Source organism: Trichechus manatus, unplaced genomic scaffold (genome assembly GCF_000243295.1).
Source record: "Trichechus manatus latirostris isolate Lorelei unplaced genomic scaffold, TriManLat1.0 scaffold00058, whole genome shotgun sequence".
Lineage (NCBI taxonomy): Eukaryota > Metazoa > Chordata > Mammalia > Sirenia > Trichechidae > Trichechus > Trichechus manatus.
In genome coordinates this window covers 11,209,755-11,234,848 of record NW_004443994.1, presented here as the reverse complement: position 1 = coordinate 11,234,848, position 25,094 = coordinate 11,209,755, and the positions used below count along the sequence as shown (strand labels likewise).

The 25,094-nt window shown below is 39.4% G+C and overlaps 1 protein-coding gene across 3 annotated transcripts in view; it reads right to left on the bottom strand.

Moving 5' to 3' along the window:
* LOC101359552 (transmembrane protein 56-like) overlaps nucleotides 1-25,094 on the bottom strand; it is a 145,288-nt gene that overhangs the window by 33,455 nt on the left and 86,739 nt on the right. For all 3 annotated transcript variants that reach the window (XM_004378794.2, XM_023733472.1, XM_023733473.1), the window contains exon 8: nucleotides 20,895-20,968. In XM_004378794.2, coding sequence (XP_004378851.1) covers nucleotides 20,895-20,968 — 74 coding nt within the window. The remainder of the gene's footprint in view (nucleotides 1-20,894; nucleotides 20,969-25,094) is intronic.

Sequence of the window (25,094 nt, the reverse complement as noted above, 5' to 3'; positions counted from 1 at the left end):
AGGAACAAGACAAGGATGCCCTTTATCACCACTCCTATTTAACATTGTGCTAGAAGTTCTAGCTAGAGCAGTAAGGCAAGAAAAAGAAATAAAGGGCATCCAAAATGGTAATGAAGAAGTTAAACTGCCCATGTTTACATAGAAAACCCTAAAGACTCCACGAGAAATCTACTGGAACTAATAGAAAGATTCAGCAGAGTAGCAGGATACAAGATATACATACACAAATCAGTTGGATTCCTATACACCAAAAAAGAGAACGATGAAAAGGAAATCAGGAAAGCAATACCATGTATAATAGGCCCTAAAAAAATAAAATGCTTAGGAATAAATCTAACCAGGGGTGTAAAAGACCTATACATAGAAAACTACGTAACACTACTGCAAGAAATCCAAAGGGATCTACATAAATGGGAAAACATACCATGCTCGCGGATAGGTAGACTCAACATAGTGAAAATGACAGTTCTACCGAAGGCAATTTACAAATACAATGCAATATCGATCCAAATACCAACAACATTCTTCAAAGGATGGAAAAACTAATCATTAACTTTATATGGAAAGGGAGGAAGCCCCAGATAAGTAAAGCACTACTGAAGAAGAAGAATAAAGTAGGAGGACTTACCCTACTTGACCTAAGAACCTAGTATACAGCTACAGTAGTCAGAACAGCCTGGTACTGGTACAATGACAGATACATTGACCAATGGAACAGAACTGAGAACCCAGATGTAAATCCATCCACCTACGGTCACCTGATCTTCAACAAGCGCCCAAAGTTCATCAAATGGGGAAAAGAAAGTCTTTTTAACAAATGGTGCTGGCAAAACTGGATATCCATCTGCAAAAAAATGAAACAGGATGCATACCTCACACCATATACCAAAACTAATTGAAAATGGATCGAAGACCTAAATATAAAGCCAAAAACTATAAAGGTCATAGAAGAAAAAATAGGACCAACGCTACAGGCCCTAATACACGGCATTAACAGGATACAAACCATAACCATTAACACACAAACTCCAGAAGATAAGCTAGATAACTGAGATCTTCTAAAAATCAAACACCTATGCTCTTCCAAAGACTTCACCAAAAGAGGAAAAAGAGAACCTATAGAATGGGAAAAAATTTTTGGACATTACAAGTCAGACAAAGGTCTAATCTCCATAATCTACAAGAAAATTCAAAACCTCTACAACAAAAAGACAAATAATCCTAGTTAAAAATGGGCAAAGGAAATGAACAGACACTTCACCAAAGAAGACATTCAAGCGGCCAACAGACACATGAGGATGTGCTCACATTCATTAGCCATTAGAGAAATGCAAATTAAAACCACAATGAGATACCATCTCACCCTAGCATTACTGGCACGAATCAAAAACACTGGAAATAACAAATGGAGAGGCTGTGGGGAGATCGGAACTCTTATGCACTGCTGGTGGGAATGCATAATGATACAACCATTTTGGAAAATGATATGGTGCTTCCTTAGAAAGCTAGAAATGGAAATACCATATGATCCAGCAATCCCACTCCTAGGCATATATCCTAGAGAAATAAGAGCCATCACACAAATAGACATATGCACACCCATTTTCATGGCAGCATTGTTCAGAATAGCAAAAAGATGGAAAAAAAACTAGATGCCCATCAACAGATGAATGGATAAACTATGGCACATACACACAATGGAGTACTATGCGATGATAAAGAACAATGATTAATCTGTGAAGCATCTCATAACATGGGTGAAACTGGAGGACATAATGCTGAGTGAAATAAGTCAATCACAAAAGGACAAATATTGTATGAGACCTCTATTGTAAAAACCCATGAAAAAGTTTACACACAAAAAGTGACAATCTTTGTTGGTTACGAGGGATGGGAGGGGTGGGGGGAAATACTAAATAGACAATAGATAAGTGGTAACTCTGGTGAAGGGTAAGACAGTACACAATACTGGGGAAGCCCAGCACAACTTGTACAAGGAAAGGTTATTGTAGCTCCATAGACACACACAAACTCCCTGAGGGACTGAATTGCTGGTAGGGGGGCTGTGGGGACCATGGTCTCGAGGAACATCTAGCTCAACTGGCATAACACAGGTTATAAAGACAATGTTCTACATTCTACCTTGGCGAGTAGCGTCTGGGATCTTAAAAGCCTATGAGCAGCCATCTAAGATACTTCACTGGTCTCACCAGGGAGAATGATGAGAACAGGATACAAAGAAAATATTAGTCCAAAGGACTAATGGACCACAGCTTCCAAGGCCTCCACCAGACTGAGTCCAGTACAGCTAGATGGTGCCCGGCTACCACCACTGACTGCTCTGACCAGGATCACAACAGAGGATTGTGGACAGAACTGGAGAAGGATGTACAACAAAATTCTAACACTAAAAAAAAGACCAGATTTACTGGCCAGACAGAGACTGGAGAAACCCCGAGAGTATGGCCCCTGGACACCATTTTAGCTCAGTGGTGAAGTCACTCGTGAGGTTCACCGTGCAGCTGGGGGTTGGACAGCCTCATAAAACAAAATGGGATTAATGAGGCACAGCAGTCCAGGGACAAGGACTAGAAGGCAGAAGAGGACAGGAAATCTGGTTATAGGGAACCCAAGGTTGAGTAAGGACAGTGTTGACATGTAGTGGGGTTGTTAACCAATGTCATAAAACAATATGTGTACTGTTTAATGAGAAAATATTTGTTTTGTAAACCTTCACCTAAAGTACAATTTAAAAAAAAGATGCACCCACAATGACAACTAAATGGAATGTGGTATCCTGGCTGGGATGCTAGGACAGAAAAAGGACTTACGGACAAACTAAGGAAATCTGAACACAGTTGGCTTTGATACTGTTTCCTCCTTATTCTCTATTCTGTCTCAGTCTCTACTTCCTCTGCCTGTCCCTTACATAGTTGTGCTTCCCAGGGACTACTTCTACTTCTCACTTATCGACTATCCCACTATCTGTCATTTCACAGTCAGGATGATAGTAAAAACTTCACTATCCGACTGTTATTATTATTGTTAGTACTCTATCGGTACTGGTTCATTAATTCTGACAATGTACCACACTAATGTAAGATGTTAACAATAGGGGAAACTGGGTGTAGAGTATACGGGAACCCTCTTGTATCATCTTTGCAACTTTTCTGTGAATCTATTTTAAAAGAAAAAAGTTTATTTTTAAAAAATTCAGTGAACATTTGCCTGATTCTACTTTTTCTTCCTTAGGAAAACTGTCTTGACTAATTTTATTTCATTGTTTTAGAGATTAAATTGTAAAGTAGTAAAAGTAATATGTATCTTAATATTCAATTTGACTGTGAATTAGTCATGACTAAGCTGGAAACTATTCAACCTAAGAAACTAAAAATTAATTGGAAAAGCTGAAAACATTTTATTTAAAGAGATTAAAATACCAATATCAAATAGGAATAATTTTTAAAATAAGTGACGTATAGCATCTTATAAAGACAGTGAAAATAGAAGGTCTAAATTAGGCAAGGCAATTTCAAAAGAACAGACTATTTCGGTCAAACCAAACCAAACCCATTGCTGCCGAGTCGATTCCAATTCATAACAACTCTATAGGACAGAGCAGAACTGCCCCATAGGGTTTCCAAGGCTGTTTCCTTACAGAAGCAGACTGCCACATCTTTCTCCTGCAGGGTGGCTGGTGGGTTTGAAGGAAGGTTTGAATAGTCATCCTTTTGGTTAGCAGCTGAGTGTGTTAACCACTGCACCACCAGTTCCTAACTATTTAGGCAGCAATGGTTAACATAATATCCCAAACACGAAAAAAAAAAAAACTCAATGAGGCAGTGAGGTCAGCATCATTTGGTCTAATCAACATCTCTCCTATCCTCCAGCCTTCTCTACTCCAAAGATTTGCTCTCTTCTCCTTCAGCCATTCATTCCTTTGACTACATGGTGCCCTTGGTATTATTCAGAAATGCTATGCTTCAAATAGCTCTTTCCTCTCAAGTTATAACCCAACCTTCCATCTTTCACTTTATCCAATTCCACCTAAACTTTTTCTTTGATCTCCAAACCCTCAAATCCCTCCAGTATCAACCTCCACGTTTTGATTCACTTCTTTCCTACCTGCTTGAACTCAAAGTTAACCTCAGAACACCATCAACACCCTCAGTTCTCTTTGACACTTCATCCATCCATCCACCCTGCCTAGCTCCAATCTTTCCTCAACTCAGCTTTCTTCATAGTAGAATAGTTGAATGGGTACTCTGCTCTGCAGTTAGACTGCTTAAGTGCAAAGACTAGTTCTGCCATTTATTAGCTGTGCAGTCTTTAGCTCTCCATGTTACTTACCTCTATGTCTCAGTTTTGTCTCTGTAAAATGGGACTAATGATAGTACCTAGTACTATGAAGCTGTGTTGATACATTGCAGTAATAACTCCCCCATACTAAGAGCGCAATAAATAGCTATTATTACCCACTGATGTTAGATACCTATGTTAAATGGCACAAATAATTATTATAAGAGGTCTGAACCTCAGCTGATTTCTCAAATTTACTTGATATCCCTTTTATTTACCTCCACATTCTCCATAGAATTGCTTCCAAACTTCTGCCTTGCCACTCAAGTTCCTTTCCTTCTCCCATCCACTTCCTCTTCTTAATCTCATAAGAGAAACTGGCCTCTTCTATTACTAAAATGGGAGCCCTAGTGGCTCAGTGGTTAAAGCACTCAGCCGCTCATCAAAAGGTCAGTTGTTTGAACCTACCAACCACTCTGCAGGAGAAAGATGTGGCAGTCGGCTTCCATAAAGATTACAGCCTTGGAAAACCTATGGGGCAGTTCTACTCGGTCCTATAGGGTTGCTATGAGTTGGAATCGACTTGATGGCAATGGGTTTGGTTTTTTTAAGTTATTACTGAGATATTAAGAGTCTTTCAACCATGAATCATCCCAAATTCTGACCCCAAGGCTGAAAAACTTATTTTCAGGTGCCTTTACTTTTGTACTCAGAGGAAGAGGTATCTCTTGGCCTTCTCCCAAGGCTAACTGCTTCTTTACCCATGCTCTAGATCCCACCACTCCTTCTGAGACTTTATTCCATCAATTATCCCCTACTCCTTGCTCTATCAAGTTCCGCTTCTCTCTCAGCAACATGCTCAATTCTCCCTAATCCAAAAATCTCGTTCTCTACTTTCCTTCCCTGCCAAACTTCTTAAAAGAGTAGGCACTGCACTCACAGACATTCTTACCTTTCTATCAACCTGTTACAATATGACTGACCTTCTCTAATACATAGAATTGTTTTTGGAAAGGTCACAGTGACTTCCCTATAACCAAAGCAACAGATTACTCTTAGCCTTCATCCAAATTGATCTCTCTATAACATCTGACACTGCCAAGCACCATACTTTTCTGAATCTCTCCTCCCTTGATTTCCATGATATTATTTCCTCCTGATTCTCTTTTCGGTCTCAATCTCTACTTCCTATGCCTGTCCCTTAAATCCTCTGCTTCCTGGGGACTGCACCTTCTCCTCACTTATTGACTATCGTATTTACATCAATGATAAAAAAACCTACCATCCAGCTGTTTTATGCATTAATGACGTACGTCTGGCAGTAACAAACGCCAAGCTGTGAGGCAAGAGTAACGCTAGCTGTGACTGTTAAGGTTCTGTGTCAGCTTGGCTGGGCCATGATTCTCAGTGGTTTGGCAGTTATGTAATGATGTAATTTGGCAGTTGTAACCCATTGTCGTCGAGTCGATTCCGACTCATAGTGACCCTACATGACAGAGTAGAATGGGCCCATATTCTACTCTGTACTGTAGGGTCACTATGAGTGACCAAGGAGGGATTCCACGGCATGGCTGGTGGATTCAAACTCCCAATCTTTTGGATAGCAAACGAACTCTTAACCACTGTGCCACCGGGGCTCCTTAGCAGTTATGGAATGATGTAATTTGGCAGTTATGGAATAATGCAGTCATCCTTCATTTTGTGGTCTGCTGTGGTCATCCTCCATTTCTGCATAATGCTGATTTTCACATAATGACCTGGTCTTTGGAACCTAACTATGCAGATAAGTGGGGAGTGGATGTATTTCTTTCTGGATGCTCTACCAAGACCATTGCATCCATTCTCAGGGGCTCACCAACCCTGTATATATAGATGACACAAATCTTTGGTTTCAAGTCTTCTCTTAAGCTCCAGTTGTAGTTCCATACTTCTAATTTCTTGCTGGGCATTTTCACCTGACAAATCAGAAATTCTCAAACATGCCTAAAACCAATACTCCTTACCCAATCTCTCCTGCTCCACACCATCTCCACAGAAAACTGTTTCTTTTCTTATCTTCCCAATCCCGTATCAATGAGAGCACCATCAATTTAGTCATCCTAGACTATTCCTACCTGTATTCTATTTTTAGTTTCTAGTTTTAATCTATAGTTTTAACCAAGACCTTTCCATTTTACCTCTTAAAATTCTAATCCTCCTGATTCATTCTATTCCCACTGTTGCCACTGTAATTTTTGGTCCTCAGCATCTCTTACCTGGATGACTACAATAACCTAACTCATCTTCCTGACTCTACCTTTATAGCCTTTTCTCTTTAATACCACAAGTTCTACACTTTATATAGCCCAGACTACTTCCTGTTCTCCAACTAGTTCACACACTTCCTGAATTATTGTTTGTCTGGAAAGGTGATTATCTACAAACCCAGACTTAAAGGACTTGTCCTTCGGTTTTACTATGTAATCACCTTGTTTAACTTCTGCCAGTTTTTCCATCTCAGCAGTGTCCTGGTCTGTAAGCCAGTCTCTTTCAAAAGAAAAGACCTCTATATTAATTCAAGATGAAATAATATTTAAATAATTGTCCTCTTTACCCTCCTGTCCCATGTCAGAAGGACCACTGACTTAGTTGGAATCCATCTTTCCTTACTTAGTGAAAACACTCTTTGAAGCCAACAAATAAAGGCTAAGAGTTTGTGAAGATATGTATTGAAGCTGAGAGGGAAGGGGGCAGAGAAGGAAGAGGAAGACATGCATATGGGAAAGGACAGAAGGACAGCACTCCCTTTTACCTATCATCTATATCATCTACAGTTATTACTGAGTCCCTGGGTGGTGCAAATGGTTAACTGCTTGGCTACCAGCCAAAAGGTTTGTAGTTTGAACCCACACAGAAGCGTCTTGAAAGACAGGCCTGGTGATCTGCTTCCAAGAGGTCACAGCCTTGAAAACCCTATGGAACAGTTCTACTCTGCACACATGGGGTTGCCATGAGTCAGAATTGACTCAACAGTAACTAACGACAACATAGTTATTACTAAGACAGGTATAAAAGAAAAGACTGCAGATTATATGTGTTTGAAATCTTCCCTCCAGCCCCCTAGAGAAAATTCTGGCCTTCTAAGGAAATTGAACTTTTCAAATAAGTTTCTGGGAGTTAATTGTGCAGAAGTGTGGTACCCACTAAAAATAGTTTAAAAATTGCAAGGAATCATTTGGTCTGATTCACATTTGGAAAAAGGAGGGGAGGGGGCTACTTGTTGGTAGAGAAATAAAAAATGAGAAAAGGGGATGAGGGGCCAAGAATGGATCCCTGCATCATGCTGGTTTGATAAGTTTGAGGAGTTTGGAGTTGAGAGACAGAAGTTTGAGAGTCTGGGGAAGCTGTGGGGTCCAGGAGATACTGTAAGAGGAATAAAGGGAATTTTAAGAAGGTTGCTGTGCATAACAAACTGGATCTTTGTTGACATCCTTGGAGAAACTCCAGTGAGGATTTTCACGCTGGACTGTTTCTGCAACTCTACACAGGGACTGGGTCGTGAGCTGACCCTAGTTATATCTTCGCTGCACATGTAATTCTTTCAGACATGTAAACATTTGTATCTAATAAATACTATCCTTGGAAAGTTCAGGATCTTAGTTTTAGAAAAGTGGCCCTCAACCCCAACATTATCTTGGTTCCACTCCTACTTCTAAACTACTCCTTCATTGTATCTACTCTTCCTTCTTCTATGCCCCAATTCTAGACATTCAATTTTATCTTTTAAGTACCATCTTTATTCATGATTTCAAGTATCACCTCTATTCTGATCATTCCAAAATTCCTCTCTCTATTCTTAATATTATTTCTATTCAGATGCTCTGTCCTTTTACCCAACATCTCCAAACCAAACTCAAGACTTTCTCTTCTAGTCTTTCTACTTTCCCACATCTTTTTGTGTGGGTGTGTGTTTGCGCAATATAAGGTATGTAGGTATGTATTGATTTAGTCAGTAAGTTATTTTAGAGAGTCCTAAAGCTGAAAGAGGAGCCCTGGTGTTGCAGTGGTTAAGAGCTACGGCTGCTGACCAAAGGGTTGGCAGTTCAAATCCACCAGCTGCTTGGAAGGCCTATGGGGCAGTTCTCTGTCCTATAGGGTCGCTGTTAGTTGGAACCAACTCAATGGAACCTGGAACCTAATGGAAAGCTGAAAGAGGCCTTTAGGAGAACTTAGTCATCTGGTTCCACTGGCAGGTGGCTGCAACAAAATAACTGGGGCGGGGGCTTGTCCTAAACACAAATTCTCTGGTTTTCCCCAGGAATAATGAATTAAACTCATAAGTACATGTTTAAAAAGCTTTCCAGATGATTCTGATAAGCAGTTTGGTTTGTGAACCAGCACCTCTTCCACCCAATGTTCTAATGCTCAGATCCCTCTTTCAACAACCCCACCATTTGTTCCTCTAGCTTCTCTTGAAATGCCTTCAGTGACAGTGAAATCACTATCTCTTGAAGCAGACCTGTCCCTATGTCTTTTAATGGGCTCATCTTTACGGATTCAGTGTAGAAGTTATCTAAAACCATTTCCTTTTCTGTATCTCTAATTTCTTAGCCATTGCCAATTTAGTTTTTTCTTCCTTCAAAATCTCTATTTTGTTATCTCTCAATTTCCAGAGGGTCCTAATCTGGACCCTTATTTGTTTTCATTTATTCATGCTGGACGCTTACCTGCTAACCCAACCTTTTGCCTCCCGTCTTACCCCACAACAATCTATCCTACACATACCAGACATTAGAATTACTCAATGCTATTTTCAGAATGCCTTTCCCACTATAATATATATTCACTGTCTACTGCGTCAAGTTCAAACAGTTCTCCCTGGCACTTAATGTTCTCTCTGTTTATCCACCCTCTCCCTAAGACATACTCTGATCCTGCAAGGCTACTCACTTTTTCTTACTGACAGCATGTTTACTCTACTTTTCAAAAACCTCTGTTCATTCTTTTCTCCTTATATGTAAGGCCTCCCCTTCCCATCCACTTCTTACAAAACCCTGAAAGATTTTAAGAATATGTCCTACCTTCTCTGTGAAGCCTTGCATGAGAAACGTCAATCAATAAATAATCTCTCCTCTTCCCAAGAGCTCACAGAAATTAGTTTATGCCAGCAGGTTTCAAACTGTGGTCCATTGTCCAATGAGACCTTTTCAGGGGGGCCACAAGGCCAAAACAACTTCATAATACAAAAATGTTATTTTCCTTTTTCATTGTGTTGACATTTGCACTGATGGTGCGAGAGCAATGGTTGATAAAACTGCTGGTGTCTTACACAAATCAAGGCAATGGCACCAGACAGTACTAGTAGTCATTGTACTCTTTGACCTCCATGCGCTTGCAGTTAAAAAGAACCAAAAAGAAGAAAAAACTTAAGAATGTTCTTGATGAAGCAGTAAGAATTATTAATTTTATTAAATCATGACCTTTGAGTACACATCTTTTTAATATTCTGCCTGATGAAATGGGAATTACATGAAGAAATTATGCTGCAAAGTACATTGGCTACCCTAAGGAAAAACCCTTGTATGATTGTTTGAGTTGTGAACTGAACTACCTGATTTTTCCATGGAATACCATTTTTACTTGAAAGAACATCTTGCAGACAAACTATGGTTACGTAGACTTTGGTATGTGACAGACATTTTCTCAGAAAGAAGGAAGTGGGCTTGTCTCTGCAAGGAAAGCAACTGACAGTACTTGTTGCCAGTCACAAAATATGAACTTTCATGTGAAAATTATAATTTTAGAAAATCTGGCTTTGGAAAGCCATTGAGGACTTCATGACATCCCAATACTTAAACACATTTCAATTGAGATAAGCGGTGATATTAACTAATGTGGTTTTTTGTATTTATAATAAATGTGTCAACATTTAGAAGATCAACTCAGTGAACCAGTATTTTCCAAATGACTAATGCATGATGATACAAAATAATGCATGGTTATAATATCCATTCCAAGTACAATGGATTTTAATATAGCAGATAACAGAAGGGTTTCAGATTCCATGCTAGAACCAACCAGTTGCCTTGGAGTTGATTCTGATTCATGGTCACCACATATGTTGCAGAGTAGACTACACTCCATAGGGTTTTCATGGCTGTGATTTTCAGAAGCAGATTGCCAGGCCTTTCTTTTGTGGTGCCTCTATGTGGATTCAAACAGCCAACCTTTCTATTACTAGTCGCAGGCTTAACTATTTGCGCCACCTAGGGACTCCTATATTGTAACTAACTTATAAGGGATAATCTCTTGGTCAGTTTTGGTGTGGTATCAAAAAAGGATATCCATAATTATTTGGAAAGACTACTAAAATATTCCTACATTACCACAACAGATTGAAAACAGAAGCAGACTTAAAAAAAAAAAAAAAAAAAAGCCAACTTGAGAATCAGCTGAATTCTCTTAATCCAGACATTAAAGAGATTTCAAAAACTGTAAATGACACTGTTCCCACTAAAATTTCTTTATCTGGTAATGTAGTTATTTTTCACACAAAGAATGTTAACATACAATATTATTACTATTAAATTAATTAATAAACAAACATTTTTAAATGTCTCAGTTTTCATTTCCAATATAGTAAATATAAATAGATGTAATCCAGAGGAAAAAAAGTTCATTGGAGTCCTCAATAATTTATGAGACCAAAAAGTTCAAGAACCTCTGTTATATACTATTAATAACACTTTTTTTTTTTGCCCTTTTTCACATGTGTTGTTTTATTAGCTTATTGCTTTATATGGACTTTTAAATAGACTTGACAGTATACCTGAAGTTCCCTGAAGGCAGGAACTGGGATATTTAGGTACTGAGAATAATAGCAGAAACTGAATAAACATATTAAGAAACATAGGTGTCATGTTTGTATAAGGTATTCAATTTTAATAGCAATTCAAAAATATGTCCTCACAAGTTTGGAGCATTTGGTTTAGAAAGAGATTATCACCATTAAATTGTATTTTACAAAAGACACCTAATGTAAAGATAAAATTCAGCAGCAGAAATTTAACAAAAGCCCAGGTATCTAACTTTATTTCAGTCTTTTTCATTTATATCCTTCACATGCATCCATGTACCTTCCTAAATTATACAGACCTCTAAAATGAAGAGAGTATAAACTAGAATACAGTTAAACTAGAGAGGTGGGGCCAAGATGGCAGAGTAGTCAGATGCTGAGGAATTGGACTGAGTGGAGGGGGAGGGGAGATGGTTCGGAAGCAGCGAGGAGTTGCCAGACCTGTCCCAGTGGGAACTGGTGCCCTTCAGCTTGAATCAGTTCGGGGTGCTCAGTGAGATAGGCAAGCAGCGGCACTCAGGAGGCATTTTCCACATCAGGAGAGACCCAGTGGCAGAGAGTCTACTAGGCTATCCAGAACCAGTGAGAAGCAGCCCACGATTGGCGAAAGACAAGTACTTATGTCTGGCCTACCACGCAGATAAAAAACACCCCCCTTTAGGAAAACTCTCTCTCCTATTTACCTTCCTGCTCCCTGCTCTGCACTGGGTCCAGGATGGCTTCAGCAACTGCCGAGTCCCCCAGGCCAGAAGTAGGACCCATCACATGCCCTGAGCCATTCTCCCAGTGGCTCTGGAGAGAGAACAAATTAACAAACGGGAAAAAATAAACTGCCAGCTCCTCTAAGCCAGGAACTCAGGGTAGGCACAGCTCCTTTGCCTAGGCAAAGGCATAAGGGGTCCACAGACTTTGAGTGCCCTTCCCCCTGCAGACACATGTGGGCCCATGTCAACAGCATAGGCCCTCATTACCACAGTACAACAGGGTATATACCTGAAGCCTAACTTCCACTGTATCAGCTATATGGTAGAGTGGCAGGTTCATGACATTTGACACAGCTCTGACCATTAAGCAGAGTCTTCACCTGCCCACATCAGGGGCCTGAGAACTGGTGGCTCCACCCACACCACCTAGTCACCTGCAAAAGGGGCTCAAGAACAAGAAGTGCCCCCCAGTCCTTATAGCCAACAGCACTGGGTGCTCATAGTCCAGCTGCAAAACCCACCCATGTACATGCTGTAGGGAACAGGGACAAGCTTTCCTCCCGGACACTCAGGGGTGCCGTGGGCCCCCTGCCTTGCTCAGTGTGTGTCCGCCACTGCAGGCGGATGATGCCTGCGCCTACACCAATAATCTACGACTGTAGGTGAGAGCCTACACCACACACTTAGTGGCCGACTACCTGGACACCTGAGCTGAATCCATACAGGAGGAGTGGGTGGACTCCTGGGCTCACATACTTATGGCAGGTCTCGCCACCTGGTGGCAGGACGTTGGAGCTTCAGGGGCACCGGTGACTGGGCTAGCTCACACGAGCAGCCTGTTTGGACACATCTAAACAAAATAAAACAAGAAGCTAGGACACAGTAAGCAAACATAAAATAAATAAATATAATAACTTATTGATGGCTCGGAGACAGCAGTCAATATCAAATCACATAAAGAGGCAGACCATGATGGCTTTGGCAAGCTCCCAAAATAACCTAGAAATTTTCCAGAGGAAGAAAATTTCTTGGAATTACCAGAGGCAGAATACAGAAGATTAACATACAGAATTCTCAAAGACATCGGGAAGGAAATTAGGCAAAATGCAGAACATGCAGTAAAGGAAGTTAAGAAGATTAGAGAAGAGCATAATGACAAATTTAACAGGCTGTAAGAATCCATAGAGAGACAGCAATCAGAAATCCAGAAGATTAACAATAAAATTTCAGAATTAGACAACTCAGTAGAAAGTCATAGGAGCAGAATTGGGGCAATGGAAGTCAGAATTAGTGAGATTGAAGATAAAGCACTTGACACCAACTCATCTGAGGAAAAATCAGATAAAAGTATTTTAAAAAATGAAGAAACCCTAAGAATTATGTGGGATTCTATCAAGAGGAATAACCTACGAGTGACTGGAGTACCAGAATGGGGGGGAACGACAGAAAATACAGAGAAAATTGTTGAAGATTTGTTGGCAGAAAACTTCCCTGATATCATGAAAGATGAAAAGATATCTATCCAAGATGCTCATCGAACCCCACATAAGGTAGACCACAAAAGAAAAGTCATCAAGACATAATCGAATTTACCAAAACCAAAGATAAAAAGAGAATTTTAAGAGTGGCTAGGGAGAAACGAAAAGTCATCTACAAAGGAGAGTCAGTAAGTATAAGCTTGGACTACTCAGCAGAAGCCATAAAGGCAAGAAGGCAATGGGATGACATATATAAAGCTTTGAAGGAAAAAAAATTGCCAGCCAAGAATTATATATCCAGCAAAAAACTGTCTCTCAAATATGATGGCGAAATTAGGGCATTTCCAGCTAAACAGAAGTTTAGGGAATTTTCAAAAACCAAACCAAAATTACAAGAAATAGTAAAGGGAGTCCTCCAGTTAGATAATAAATAACATCAGATAACAACCCAATACTAGCACACAGGACACAGCAACCAGATATCAACCCAGATAGGGAAACCACAAAAATAAATCAAAGCTAAAACAAAAAAATAGGGAAACAGAGATGCCAATATGTAAAAGATGACAACATTAAAACAAAAAGGAGGGACCAAAAAATGTAGACATAGATTTTTCATATGGAGAGGAAGTCAAGGGGATACAGAAAAAAAAAATGACTCATTTAAACTTAGAAAAATAGGGGTAAATATTAAGGAAACCACAAAGGAAACTAACAATCCTATATGTCAAAATAAAAAACAAGAAAAATATAAAGACTCCCCAAATACAAAATCAACCACAATGAAAAAGATGAAAAGAAAATACATAGAATACAGTTAAACTATGGGAAACTTTAACAGGACTTAAGCAGCTGTACTCAATTCTGTTATACTGTCTGTTGCTCACAATATACCATTTCTCCTACTCATATTCCAACCCCATTCACTTCTCATTTTCTTACTTTACAAAGACCCAGAGCTTTTAAATAAAAGTATAATATATGTTCTTACTATAAAACTAAGGAATAAATTAAACTATCTCTAACTTTACAATTTCTTTTTTTTAAGTATGTATATATATTTTTAATATGCAAAAATTTTTATTAGAATTGCAATACATTTATAGAGTCACTTGGGGTAGAATTCAATTTTTTTTCCTCATTCAAAAATTTATACACAAGTTGTTTTATGACACTGGTTACAATCCCTGCAATGTATCAGCACTCTCCCCTTTTTCTTTCTGACCTGGGGTTCTCTGTGTCCATTTGTCCAGTTTCCCTGTCCCTTCCTGCCTTCTGATCGTTGCTTTTGGGCAGGTGTTGCCCATTTGTCTCGTATACATGATTGAATTAAGAAGTATGTTCCTTATGGGTGTTACTGTTTGTTTTATACGCCTGTCTAATCTGTGGCTGAAAGGAGGACTTCAGGAGTAGCTTCAGTTCTGAGTTAGCAGGATGTCTGGGGCCATAGCTTCATGGATTTCTCCAGTCACTGTCAGACCAATAAGTCTGGTCTTTTTTTGTAAATTTGAATTTTGTTCCACATTTTTCTCCTGCTGTATTACAATCCATGTCACAATGGTAGTGGTGGTAGCTGGGCACCATCTAGTTCTTCTGGGTTAATTTTACAATTTCTGAAGAAGAGTTTTAAACAAAAACAAGTTGAGGTTCCTATGTCAAAGTTACCTTTCCCCAACCTCAAAATCTCATAATCAGAGTCATATTCAAGAAATGGACCCCGCTAAAGTTTAATTAATCACATCTTGAGAGTCATTCATTCAAAAAGCAATTAAATGGCTACTATGTGCCAGAAGGAAACCCTGGTGGCTGCTAACTGAAAGATGGGCAGTTCGAATCCACCAGGCGCCCCTTGGAAACCCTATAGGGAAGTTCTACTCTGTCCTATAAGGTCACTATGAGTCACAATCGACTCTGTGACAATGGTTTTATGTGTCAGAAAGGAGCCCTTGTGGCTCAGTGGTTAAGCACCTGGCTACTAACCAAAAGGTCGGGGGTTTGAACCCACCAGTGGCTATATGAGAGAAAGATTTGTGATGGCAATGGGTATGTGCCAGACATTGTGTAGACCCTAGACTATGCCGTGTTTAACAAAATATGTCCCCTAACATAATAAAATGTAGTAAAAAAAGAGGAAAAAAAAGAGACAATGTTACAATAAAATATACCTAGCACAATGATATAAACGTAACACTGCTATCTTGGAAGCACAAGTGAGGGACACCCAACCTAGCCTGGAAAGTGATGGGGTTTAGTGATGGGAATGATCCCTGGGCTGAGTCTTGAAAGATGAGTAAGGAGACAGGAGGCTGTGCTGGAAGATGGGCAAGTTGGTGAGAGAGAAGAGGATAAAGATGAAAGTGGCAGAGATAAGACAGCTTTACTTGTATATCTTTCTGGGTCACATTAAAGAGCTCAGCTTTCATCCTGTGAGCAGTAGGAGACACTGAGCGAGGTTTTACTCAGCAGAGCTGCATGTTCATTTATGTATTTTAGTAGATCACTGTGGAATAGGGTCTACCAAGCAGAACTTTCTGCTATAATGAAAATGTTCCATATATGTGCTGTCCAATTCCATAGCCACATAGGGCTATGGAGCACCTGAAATGTTATGAGTGAGACTGAGGAACTGAATTTTTAATTTTACTTCATTTTACTTCATTTGAATAGAAATAGCCACATGTGGCTTGTAGCTACTCTATTGGACAATGCAGAGTTAGAGGCTGGTGCTGTAGACCAGGCAAGAGATGATGACCTAGGGCGCGGACAGAGATGGAGAGGAGGTGGCAAAGGCAAGAAACATTTAGGAGGTGATACGGTAGGACCTGGTGATGGGCCAAATATAGGTGAGGAAGAAACAGTCAAAGATGATTCCCAGATGTCCAGCAGGGGTAACCGAGTGGACGGCTGGGCTACATACTGAACAAGAGAATACAAGACAAGGATACAGAGGGAAACGTTGCATTCCACTTTAAAAACCTAAATCCAAACCCGTAGCTGTCAAGTCAATTCCAACTCAGAGACCCTATAGGACTGACTAGAACAGCCTCATAGGTGTTCCAAGGCTATAATCTTTACAGCAGGGGCAGACTGCCACATCTTTGTCCTGCAGAGCACCTGGTGAGTTCGAACTGACAACCTTTCGATTAGCAGCCGAGCACTTAACCACTGCGCCACTGGGGCTCCTTCACATTCTATTTTAGACGTATTGAATTTGATGTGCCACCTGAAAGGAGAATACACTTGACTATAATATCAAGAGGTAGGTAATATTAATATAGGAGCCCTCGTGGTGCAGTAGTTAAGCCCTTGGCTGCTAACTGAAAGGTAAATGGTTCGAACCCACCAGCTTCTCCATGGAAAAAAGATGTGGCAGTCTGCTTCCATAAAGATTACAGCCTTGAAAACCCTGTTGGGCGGTTTTACTCTGTCCTATAGGGTCGCTATGAGTCGGAATCCACTTGACTGCAAACAACATTAATATGCTGCTTTTTTTTTTTTAAGAAAGAAGGAACTGTGGTACAGGAAGGTTAAGTAACTTGCCCAAGGCCATAGGAAGTGGCAAAGTTAAACTCTAACTTGAGTTTATCTGATTCCAAAACTCATGCATAGTCCTCTACACCAAAATCAGCAAATAGGTAATAGCTTAAAACCCTGGGAATGGCAGAACTCACCCCAGGAGAAAGTCAGTGGCCCAGAAGACAGCCCTCGGGAGTACAATCATCTAAAAAACTATGTCCTGAGAGGGGATGGTCAGGGAAACGGAAGGAGAATGAGGCAAGGGCAATGCCATGAAAGCAAGGGGAGTGCAGCATTAGAAGAAAGGTGTGACCAACAGCATCAAGTCCCATGACAGGCACCAACCACAGCTCATTGGATTTTGCAAGTGGAAGTCACTGGTGCCTTTAATGAACACAGTTTCAACAAAAGGGCAGAGGCAGAAGCCTAATTATAGTGGGCTGACAAGCAAAGAGGACATGATAAAGTAGAGAAAGCAAACATAAACTATGCACTTTCAGTGTTTACTAGGTTTTAGCATACTGAATATATGTTAGATTTAACACTTATTGAATATATACTGAATGACAGACACTATGCCAGGTGCTTTACATATATAATCTCATTTTATCTTCATAACAACCTGTGGGGTCTGTAGGTATCATCTCCATTTTATAGACATGAAAACTGACACTCAGAGAGGTTAAACAATCTTCCATCACACAATGGTAAGTGGGAGAGTTTGGATTTGAATCCAAGTCTTTAGACTTCAAAGATGCTCTTTCCCTTTATACTCTTATACTTTCACATTATCACAGTTTTTGAGGATTGCAGAAAAGTTATTTAAAAATGTTTTTAAAACTGGGCTCAAGCCCTAGGAACTGGTTATCTTCTTGAAGAAATAAGATTATAATATATGAAACAATAGCAAAGAAAATAAGACAGTATATAAGTACTTGGGAAAGAAAGTGTTACACAGCTGATCTGCAATCCATTCTCTCCTATTTGGGGTTGAAGGATGACCCCCTAATCAAGAAAAAATATGGGTGATTCAGGCTAATCTCCTGGTAAGCATACTAATAACAGACCTCCTGATAGAATAATGGTATTTGTGCCAAGAGAGTCTTCATTCATGGAATGCTGCTAGCAGGATATACCTAGCCTAGGATTGCTTATGTTAAACAAACCTGGAATGTATGCATTTAAGCTATGTAACTATCTAAGTATGAAATGGAGATGCTTTACAACCAAGAGCACTCTTTCTATGTCAGAGATGTGAACTGCGCACATTGCTTAGAGACTGCACAGGTAATCATGCTTCAGTAAGTGCCCAATGCAAAAAGGACCTAGGGAGCCATCCTGATGGTCCTGAGCCTCTCCCTGCTTTGCCTCATGGTTACCTGGATCCTTTAAACCATTAGTAAAGCTTGATACAGGGTATGCTGTCTAACTCATATGAGTCTAATTGACACTCCCAATCCTCTGTGTTATCCCCGTACTAAATCATAAAAGGCTACATACAATCAATTTTTCCCCACTGTTATGGATTGAATTGTGCTCCTCATCCCCCTCCACAAATATGAGCTGGAATCCTAACCCCCATACGTGTGGACGTAATCCCATCTAGGAATAAAGTTTTCTTTGTTATGTTAATGAGGCCACAGCAGTGTAGGGTGGGTCCTAAACCTGATCAAATTCTCAGTTATAAAAAGAGCAGATCAGACACAGAAGCAACCACATACGAGGGAAGACAGATGCCCATGCGAGGATCACCAAGAACCAAGGAACGCCCAGCAAGAAAGGAATCAACATGGTCAAGACCCTGGTTTGAACTTTTAGCCTCCAGAACTGTGAGAAAATAAATTTCTACTGTTTAAAGCCGTCCACTTGTGGTATTTCTGTTACAGCAGCACAGCTAACAAAGACACCTTGGTTTTGAATTTTGAACTAAGGCTTGAAAGGCAAGTATATTTTTCAAAGATGGAGGGGAAATGGGGGCTATGAATAAAAGAATGAAAGGCATGAAACAACCCACAGGTGCATGGGTTGTAGCAGGGTTGTAGCAGTAAGAGTACATACCTGACTGTAACAAGTAGTAAATAAAACCGGAGACACAGGGTGGGACCACATCACACAGAACTTTCAAAAGTGAGAGAGAAGAGTCTAAGCAGAATGCAGTGTTTTTGTTTGTTTTTATTTTTTTTTTTTAAAAATAAGGTACTGACAATGGAACATGAGAAATACTACTCTGAACTGTGAGGAAAGCATTCCAGATAAGGTTAATCTGGAATTAGGGAAGTTAATTAAAGGTATTGCAGTAATCAAACCATGGAGATTCTAAAGGCCCTAAACTAGGACCACGGCAGTAGATATGGAGAGAAAGGACAGTTAAACATCTCACAGGGAAAAAAAAAAAAAAGCAGACCTTGTTAAATGACAAGATCAGGGCAAAAAAGTTTAACAATAAATCCATTGTCCAAGTGAGCACCTCCCTCCCTCCAGGAGGCAGAGCTTAATTTCCTCCCTTGAGAGTAGGCTAGACTTCACCACTTGGCTTTCAAATAGAGTAGGGAAAGGGCAAAGCTTTGCAGTGCAGGAACCTGGCCAACACTATCTTAACTAAGCGATAAAGGTTAACATCACCAGTGATGTCATGTGGAGGTCATGTTATCCCTGATAGGATATGACAAGAAGAGTACTTTACCTCTCTGGTATTCTTTGCAAAAAACCAATAACCTCCATCTAATCATGAAAAAAGTCATCAGAAAAACTCATGAGTGGACATTCTACAGGACACCTGGCCAGTACTCCTTAACACTGACAAGGCCAAGGAAAGAGTAAGAAAATGTCACAGCCCAGAGGAGACTGGGCAGACATGACAACTAAATGTAATATGGCACCCTGGATTAGATCTTGGAACAGAAAGAGGATACTAGTGGAAAAACTGATGGAATCCAGTGAAGTCTGGATTTTAGTTAATAGTAATGTATCAATGCTGGTTTCTTAGTTTTGACAACTGTACCATGGCAATGTAAGATGTTAAAAATAGGGGAAACCAGGTGAGGGATATATGAGAATTCGCTGTGCTAAATTCACAACTTTTTTGTATATCTAAAATAAAAAGTTGATTTTTAAAAAGTGAGGGACTGAGAGAATGTTGACATCAGAATTTGGGACAGGAGGAAGTTGAATTCAGGAATATGAATGACCCCAACATGAAATGGAGTACGTTATGTTCTTTTCCATGAAGAATCCACTGAATCCAAAGATTCGGGGGAAAGAGTTCATCTTGCAGCATACCTCATAGGGGTGTATGAATGCTATCTTAGTTATCTAATGCTGCTATAACAGAAATACCACCAAGTGCATTGCTTTAACAAACAGAAATTTATTCTCTCACAGTTTTGGAGGACAGAAGTTCAAATTCAGTGTCCTAGTTCCAGGGGAAGGCTTTTTCTCTGTCAGCTTTGGTGGAAGGTCCTTGTCATCAATCTTCCCCTGGTCTAGGAGCTTCTCGGCGCAGGGACTCCAGGTCCAAAGGACATGCTTTACTCCTGGCACCTCTTGTTTGGTGGTAATGAGGTCCCTCTCCTGTCTGCTTGCTTCTCTCTTTTATATCTCAAAAGATATTGACTCAAGATACAACCTAATCCTGTAGATTGTGTCCCGCCTCATTAACATCATACAGGTTAGGATTTACAACACATAGGATAATTACATCAGATCACAAAATGGAGGACAACCACCCAATAGTGGGAATCAGGCTTAGCCAAGCTGGCACACATTTTTCAGGGCACAATTCAATCCATAACAAATGCCCTGGAAGAAAGTATAATACAGTATTGACATGCTGCAAAGACAGCTGTGTTAAAAGCTTAGCACTACCACTTACTAGCTAGGAAGTCTGAGAAAGCTACTGTAGCCTTTCCAAGCCTCAGCGTCTTCATTTGTAGAATGGTGGTAATGATTCATATCATGTATGTTCATTTTTTATATAGTAGCTTTAGGATCCTGGAAAAATCCCTCCCCAAACTAAAAATAAACAGCACAACTTTAAAATAATTAGTGGTATCAGTAACTTACAGCTGATTCACAAACGGGGTGGAAAGCTCTGCTATCAGACGAAAATTCCCAATGTATGCCAGTATTCCTTCCTTCTGGAAAATAGATGTAAAACACAATACCAGCGATAACATTCTTACCCAAAACTCCGAATACTGAAGAAACACTCAATAGCTTCTCAGCATAAAATGACACTCTTAGTATCAAAACAAACCAAGGTGTTTTCTACTTTCTACAGCCAGACAGATTACATATTCTTTTTGAGGATTTAGAAATATACTTGGCATGCTATAGCTTTTTTAAAAGATGGCATATTGTACACAACATTCACTTGAACAGTTTGCAAATAGTTGTCTCAAGTTGAACTAATGAGTGCTGCAAATAACCGTTAGTAATATTATTCATGTTCACAAATATGATCTAAGGATGTTCACTCAGAGTTATACATAACAATGAAAGTTAAAACAAACACATAACCATAGGGAAGTGGCTAAATATATTACAAATCCGTATGCCACCAAGAGATATAATGCTGGAACCAGACAGTGTGAGAATAAAAACAATTGGAGAACTTGCAAAAGTGATTCAGAGTTTACGGCCTTCACACCCTTTCTTAGGAAATTATTTGAGACTAGGCTGCAGAAAAAAGAGTGAGTAAACCAAGAAAGTTAAAGACATGGGATTCAGGAAACAAAGGCTCCAACCCAGAAGAGTAATGAAAGGAAGCCCCAGGCCGTTAGGCAGCAGACCTACACAGCAGCCTGTTTAGACTGGAGCAAGAGGATGGAGAGCCTGGGGAGCAGGAATCTGAGAAAAGTTATTTCAGAGCTTTGATACTATCCTTGAGAAATGGAGCAACTCAAATATGTGATAAAGGCAGACAATACAAGAAAAAATGAAAGGCAATTAGAAACTCTAGGAATTAGATAGGAAATGCAATCCTGGTTGTGAAACAAACCTATTTTAATATAATCAAAATAAACCCTTTACTGACTTTACACCATGGCTTGGGTCAGGCATACCTTAGTCCTTAGAGTGACATCTTTGCTTTTAAACACTTTAAAGAGATCCTTTGCAGCACATTTGCCCAATACAAAACATTTGATTTCTTGTCTGCTGCTTCCATGGGTGTTGACTGTGGACCCAAGTAAAATGAAATCCTTGACAGCTTCAATATTTTCTCTGCTTATCATGATGTTGCTTATTGGTCCAGTTGTGAGGATTATTGTTTTCTTTATGTTGAGGTGTAATCCATACTGAATACTGTAGTCTTTGATCTTCATCAGTAACTGCTTTGAATCCTCTACACTTTCAGCAAGCAAGGTTGTGTCGTTTGCATAACGCAGGTTTCTAATGAGTCTTCCTCTAATCCTGATGCCGTGTTCTTCTTCATATAGTCCAGCTTCTCCGATTATTTGCTCAGCATACAGACTGAATAAGTATGATGAAAGTATACAACCCAGATGCACACCTTTCCTGACTTTAAACCATGCTTATTCTTTTTGAACGCCTGCCTCTTGATCTATATACAGTTTCCTCATGAACACAATTAAGTGTTCTGGGATTCCCATTCTTTGCAATGTTAATCCATAATTTGTTACGATCCACACAGTCTAATTCCTCTGCATTATCAATAAAACACAGGTAAAGATCTTTTTGGTATTTTCCGCTTTCAGTCAGGATCCATCTGACATCAGCAATGATATCCCAAGTTCCACATCCTCTTCTGAATCTGGATTAAATTTCTGGCAGTTCCCTACTGATGTACTGCTGCAGCCACTTTTGAATGACCTTCAGCATAATTTTACTTGTGTGTGATATTAATGATACTGTTCAATAATTTCTGCATTCGGTTGGATCACCTTTCTTTGGAATAGGCATAAATATGGATCTCTTCCAGTCGGTTGGCCAGGTAGCTGTCTTCCAAATTTCTTGGCACTTCCAACTCTGCATCTGTTTGTTGAAACATCTCAGTTGGTATTCCATCAATTCCTGCAGCCTTGTTTTTTGCCAATGACTTTAGTGAAGCTTGAACTTCTTCCTTCAGTACCATCGGTTCCTGATCATATGCCACCTCCTGAAATGGTTGAACGTTGACCAATTCTTTTTGGTAGAGTGAATCTGTGTACTCCTTCCATCTTCTTTTGTTTAGGTAGTCTTTAATTTCTCTTAATAATGATTTGTTGTGTTTAGGGTAAAAGTCTTGCACATCTTTTGTTAAACTTATTCTTAGGTATTTAATGTTTTTTGATGCTATTGTAAAAATATCTTTTTCTTTGTTCTCTGTTGTTGGTATATAAAAATACAATTGATTTTTGTATTTAAAAAGAAGGTACAGGTACCTTCCTTCTATTCTTCACTTGACTTTTTTTAAGTTGCAATTACAAAATCTTCTTTTAGGAAAAAAGCTTACTACACATAACCTAAAGAATAGTTGGAATAAGTGTCAAGTCAGAGTGCTTTCCAAATACCAGTTCTCGTTCTTTACGTGACAAGGATTCGTCATGGGTTGCCTTATTATTTTGTTAGACTTACTTACAATAACAAAATGCACAAAGTGACCTAGCAGTTCACTGCAGGAAAATCTAGTAAATGCAGGTCTGAAAATAGATATAACACATAATTTCTTTCATGGAAACATTCATGATTTCATCTATTTTTTTCTATTTTGGTTCCCTGTGAATAGATTCACTTTAGTTAGATAAATTTATTTCATACTAAAGCAACAAAACACAGGAAGGCATCAAAGAAGCAACAACAATCTTTAAAAAAAAAAAATTGCTGTTGGTTTCCTTTACTTACCAATTTTACTAAGGCAACAGTTAACTCTTTTTTAAAAATCTAGTAAGTATTTTCTTGGTTTATTAAAAAGTATAAAAGTTGAAAGAGAAAAAAAGTATTTATCCCACGTAATTAAACATTCAACTTGCCAATCCATGCATAGCCAAACATTTACTAAGTGTCTAAGGCTGGATTCTCTAGAGAAGAAAAACCAGTAAAGTGTATAAATATATATAGAGAGAGAGATTATATCAAGGAAACAGCTCATGCGATTTAGAGGCTAGAACGTCCCAAGTCCGTGGATCAGGGTACAGGCCTCTCCCAAGTCACACAGCTGCAGAAGCCAGCAAGCCCAAGATCGGAAGGTCGGAGGGCAGGGCTCCCACTCACAGGCTGTGCAGATCGACGAATCCCAGGTTCGGCAGATGAGCTGACAGCTCAAATCCCAAGAACGGGAGATAAGACGACAGGAAGCAGCCGCAGGATCCAGAGAGTGCAAAAAGCCAGAACGTCTGCTTATATACAGATGCAGGACACACCCCCAAGGAGACTGCCTTTCATCTGATTGGCTACTCACAGTATATTCAATCATGGGAGTGATTACATTAAAACATGGAGAATCATGGCCCAGCCAAGTTGACACACAATCTTAACCATCACACTAAGCCTGTGATTTCAGTGGCCAGCAGAGAGAAGCAGTTCATAATATTCACATTTAAAAATGTGTGTAAGTAATCTGTTATGTTTCACCAGCTTATATTCTTTTCATAACACACTGATTATATGTGGCTCATGTTCACAGAACATATTTCTAAATTATAGCATGAGATTAAACTCACCCAGGTACCCATACCTTTTTTAGAAAAAGCACTTAAGAAACAAAGTGCCTACATACTAAATATCTAAGACCTATAAAAAGAAGAAGTCTTTTGATGCATCTTAAACTGGTAATATATTAATGGTTATAACATTTAAGAAAGTAGTAAAAATCCTGAACTTGCCACAGGATCAGAAAATATTTTATTAGGTTGCCTGAAAAGATGTTTTCTATTGTCATCATTAGAATTTCAAACTAAGAAGCTGTATTTTTAACTATTATCTATTAAAATTTAAAAAAAAAAAAAAAAGAAGGTGAAGGAATGAACAGTAGGAAATGCCAGAACAAACAGCCTATTTCTTCAGAAGAATAAAGTGATTACAGACATCTTTTCAGGTACAGAAGCCCTTATTTTTTGTTTTTATTGTTGTAATTAAACGAAGTTTACATTTCAAGTTTAGTCTCCCATACAGAATTTTTTTTTAACATACATCGTTATGAGACCCCAACCACTCACCCCATTCTGCGAGAGCACACTCTTCCCCTCTGCCCCTGATTCCCAATGAACATTCACCCAGCTCCTGACTCTCTCTGCCTTCCCCTCTCACCTCTGGACAGAAGCC